We start from the raw sequence: 4,819 nt of genomic DNA, 5'->3' as shown, positions 1-4,819 counted from the left end.
TGTCCCACAAAAGCAGTCCTAAACAATGTAAATATGGGAAATGGCTGTGTTCCAATAAAATTTTACTTACAAAAGCAGGTGATGGGCAAGATTTGGCCCACAGACTGCTGTTTGATGACCCCTGGTATAAAGTGCCAACCAGAATTGATTTACCCAAACACGAGTCAGAGATATCAAATATCAAGAATGGAACTGGTGAAGCAGGAGTGTTGTCCTATGAACTGCATTTCTATGAGAGTCTTTCTTCTGGAAGCGGTAAGGGGGCTAGAAGGCTGGAGACAGGGCTAAGAGTGGAATAGTCTCTGGAAGCTTCACCTCTCGGAAGAAACTGATTTCATGAGAGGAGAATCCATGTGCTGAATGAAGATGCCAAATTTATGACATAGATAAGTCATAACTTATCTCTGTGAGCATTTGAATTTGGTTAATGACTGTGTGAATTTGGGTGGGTATATGTGTGAAGAAAAGTTGGAAAGTGTGTGTGAGTGTGTGTAGGTATGGGTGAATGTGTTCACAGTAAAGGGCTAATTGTATCAATAGTAAAAATGTTAGTGTGTAAAACTTCATCAAAATTCGTAGGAGTGAATATGTGTGTGGTGACTGTATAAATGAATGTGTGCGATAATATGCACCTGAACGGAAGATTGTGTGTCCGCGTGTGGGTTTGCAGCAGGCAGAACTGGAATTGAACCCAGGTAGGTCTGGTTCTAAACCCCTACCATTTTTTCTATATTACGTTGTCTTGCATGTCTTACATATTGTGGAATAGGTAGGAGAATTATTATTATTTTTTTGCCCCAGAAATTTATTTATTTATTTTTTAAATGTTTTTTTATTATATTATGTTAGTCACCATACAGTACATCCCTGGTTTCTGCTGCAAAGTTCGATGATTCATTAGTTGCGTATAACACCCGGTGCACCATGCAATACGTGCAATTAGAAGAGAGCGGGGAGGAAGCCACAGAAAGGTGCCTTAGGTAGTCGAAATAACAAAATGGAAGTTTTTAAAGCTAATGGAAACTTTGATTCTCTTACTCTTAGATTCAAATATCAGCTTAGCTACTATCAGATTGTTTGACTTTGGACAATTTCTTGTCTGAGAGTCAATTTCTTCATGTATGAACTGGCGATACATTCAATTTCATAGATTTGGCGTGATGGTTATAAATATATCTAACACTCAATAGGTATTTAGTGATTGGCATTATCACACAAACGTATTGACAAAAATTGGAGATTCCTAATAAAGCAAATTAAAAGTAACATTAGATTTGGCAGCTGTGATATGATGGATTATTTTAGAGAAGGAAGCCTTAGCAGCATATTGGGGTTATTTATAAGTAAACTGGCTTTGGGTAAAGAGTAGGGGATGGTAAGAGGATAGAAGTAGAGAGAGCACATTCTCTCTTCTGTGAAACTAAGGTGAAGGGAGAAGATACAGTTGAACATACTTTCACATGAAGGAGAAAGAGGTAACAGAGAGGGAGAGTTTGAAGTTACTAGAATAACAGATTAGTAGGGAAAGGCTTAATGACAAAGTTGGGGTCCAGTGTACAGATGGATGGCTGAGCCTTGAATAGGGGGAAAAGGTGATTCAAATATAAATTTGTAGATGGCAGAGTGAGGGTGGGAAGGTTAAGGGAATGAAAAATAGATGTTTTTGTTGTTTTTCTCCTTGAGCCAGGAGTCAGGAAAACACAGTCCTCTGATGAAGGGCACCAAGGTGCAATAGGGCAGATATGAAGTGATTCTAAGGATGGCATGGGTAGCCAAATTCTAGCATTTACTAGCCAGGTGACCTTGGGTAGGACACTACTTAAACTCTCTCAACTTTGTTTGCTCCCCTATCCGTAAAATGGGGGAAATGACCGCAGTTATCTTAAATACCACAGTGTGAGATAACGCACGGAGCCCCTCCTAACTGATCTGTCTCCGTTCTCCAAACTGTCTCCTCCCTTCACCACCCATCTTACACAATACTGAGAGAGACAGAGAGAGAAAGAGAGAGCGCATGCGTGTAAGAGCACGCACTACCTGAAATGCCAACTTCATCATGCCATTTTCTCACCACAAATCCGTCAGTGGATCTTACCGCGTCAACGTAAATTCTAACCTCCTTACACTGGTACGATCAAAGTCCTCAGTGATGTGAGCCCTACCTCACTGCATGACATTATTTTCTACTATTTTGTACCATGTCCTCTTTGCTAACAGTGAATCATAATTTTCCTCTAAACTTTATGTCCTTTCAGATCTCTGTGACTTTGTTCATGTCATTCCCTCCTCACATACCTTTATTTGACAAAACATTACTTCTTCAAGTTTCCACTTAGGGTGGTGCCTTTTAGAAAACCTTTTCTGAACTCCTGGGAACCTCTCCATGTTTCCACAACTCCTTGTGTTTAACTTTTCCTTTACACTATCTGTATCGTTTAGATATTTTACTTAATTGTCTCCCCCAAGTAGGTTCTCGCTAGGAGCCCTTGTAGGCGCTCAGGAAGGCTTGTTAAATTGTCGTCAACTCCGTGTCCAGTTTCCTTTTGAGACGCATATTGCATTCTGATAGTCAAAGTGGAAACTGCAGTATTTGTTGTTCACAGCTCTTAACTATTTATAACAACCGGAGACAGATCTATTCTAGAGCTGGAATAACTCTCTTACAGATCATCCAACTTCTCCCCAACATTCGCTTTAAGGCAATAAAAGAGAGACCCAGAGCAGGGAAGTAATTTTACCGAAATCACATAATTAGTGAATAGAATGTCAAAGAGTTTTAACCCATGTTTCCTGACTTTCTGACCAGGATTCTTTCCACAGCTCATTCAGTGAAAAATGACCTATTTCTACTTCCCATACTTCAACCCTATTCACCTTTTTTTGGCAAAAGAGAAGAGGTGACTGCAAATCTTATACACCAACACCTGGTAACTTGTCCTGGGAATGGCAACCCTCAACTATAATGGTACCAGTCACTCATTCTTCATTCTGCTGGGCATCCCTGGCCTGGAAGACCAACATACATGGATCTCTCTTCCTTTCTTCATTTCCTACCTGGTTGCTGTCCTTGGGAATAGCCTCCTTGTCTTCATCGTCATCACTGAACGTAGCCTCCATGAACCCATGTACCTCTTCCTCTGCATGCTGGCTGTGGCTGATCTCATCCTGTCCACTACCACTGTGCCCAAAGCCCTGGCCATATTCTGGTTCCATGCTGGGGAGATCTCCCTTGATGGCTGTCTCACTCAAATCTTCTTCATCCATGCCACCTTCATTGCTGAGTCAGGGATTCTGCTGGCCATGGCATTTGACCGCTATGTGGCCATCTGTGACCCATTGCGCTACACAGCAGTGCTCAGCCATGCAGTAATCTTAAGGTTTGGCCTGGCTGTGGTCCTGAGAAGCTTCTCTGTGATACTCCCAGATGTGTTCCTGGTGAAGAGATTGCCTTTCTGCCATAGCAATGTGCTACCACATACCTACTGTGAGCACATGGCTGTTGCCAAGTTTGCTTGTGCTGATATTCGTGTCAATGTCTGGTATGGCTTGTCTGTTCTCCTCTCTACTGTAGTGCTAGATGCCTTGCTCATCTTGGTTTCCTACATCCTCATCCTCAATGCAGTCTTCCACCTCCCTTCCCAAGGAGCTCGGCAAAAGGCCCTGAGCACATGTGGCTCCCACCTTGGAGTCATTTCCATGTTCTACTTGCCTGGCATTTTTACAATAATTACGCAGCGATTTGGGCATCATGTTCCCCTCCACACTCACATTCTGCTAGCCAATATCTGCATGTTAGCCCCTCCCATGCTGAACCCTATCATTTATGGGGTCAAGACCAAGCAGATTCGAGAGCGTGTGGTCAGTACTTTTCACAGTGGAACCATGCTGAGTCTGTGTGACTGATCAGGTGGTATGTTTACCACTATTACTCTCCCTGCTTTGTAGAGCCTTATGAACTAAGGGTTCTATTGACTGTGAACAAAGCGATATATCATGACTTTGAAAGATAGATTGCCATATTGCCTTGAGAAGGGTAGTGTTTAGAAAAGAGCAGGAGCTTTTTTGGATATCACACCAAAAGTACAAGCAATAAAAACAAAATAAACAAGTGGAAATACATCAAACTAAAAAACTTCTGTATACCGAAGGAGGCAATCAGCAAAACAAACAGGCAACATATGGGAGAAAATACTTGCAAATCATGCATCTGACAAGGGGTTAATATCCAAAATATACAAAAACCCATACAACTCAATAACAGAACTCAATGGCAAAAGAACAACCTGATTAAAATATGGGCAAAGGACCTGAAAAGACATTTTTTTTTTCCAGAGAAGACCTACAAATGACCAGTAGGTACATGAGAAAATTCTCAACATCACTAATTATCAGGGAAATGCAAATCAAAACCACAATGAGATATCACCTCACACCTTTTAGCAAGGTTATTATCAAAAAGACAAGAGATAACATGTGCTGGTGAGGGTGTGGAGAAAAGGGAATCCTTGTGCACTGTTAGTGTGAATGTAAATTGGTAGAGCCGTTAAGGAAAACAGCATGGAGGTTCCTCAAAAAATGAAAACAACAACTGCCATATAATCCAGAAATTCCACCTCTGGGTATATATATAAAGGAAATGAAACCACTATCTTGAAGAGATAACTGCGCTCCCTCATGTTCATTGCAGCATTATTTACAATAGTTAAGACACGGAAATGACCTATGTGTCTAGAGAGACGAATGGATAAAGAAAATGTGATACACGCACATACACATGCACACACAAAACGGAATACTATGCAGTCATGAAAAGGAAATC

At 41.2% G+C, this 4,819-nt stretch overlaps 1 protein-coding gene across 1 annotated transcript; it reads left to right on the top strand.

Annotated features, from left to right (window-relative positions):
* Positions 1-2,943: 2,943 nt before the first annotated feature.
* On the top strand, positions 2,944-3,903 carry LOC123782564 (olfactory receptor 52B4-like). Its single transcript, XM_045782812.2, has one exon. It carries the CDS (start codon positions 2,944-2,946, stop codon positions 3,901-3,903), a length of 960 nt encoding a protein of 319 aa, XP_045638768.2.
* Positions 3,904-4,819: the final 916 nt, after the last annotated feature.

Source organism: Ursus americanus, chromosome 16, assembly GCF_024610735.1.
Source record: "Ursus americanus isolate L20-20 chromosome 16, mUrsAme1.1.p, whole genome shotgun sequence".
NCBI lineage: Eukaryota > Metazoa > Chordata > Mammalia > Carnivora > Ursidae > Ursus > Ursus americanus.
This window is presented reverse-complemented; position numbering and strand designations above follow the sequence as displayed.

Excerpts from the sequence above, each read along its gene's own strand:
- LOC123782564 (XM_045782812.2), top strand. The coding sequence starts at position 2,944 with ATGGCAACCCTCAACTATAATGGTACCAGTCACTCATTCTTCATTCTG.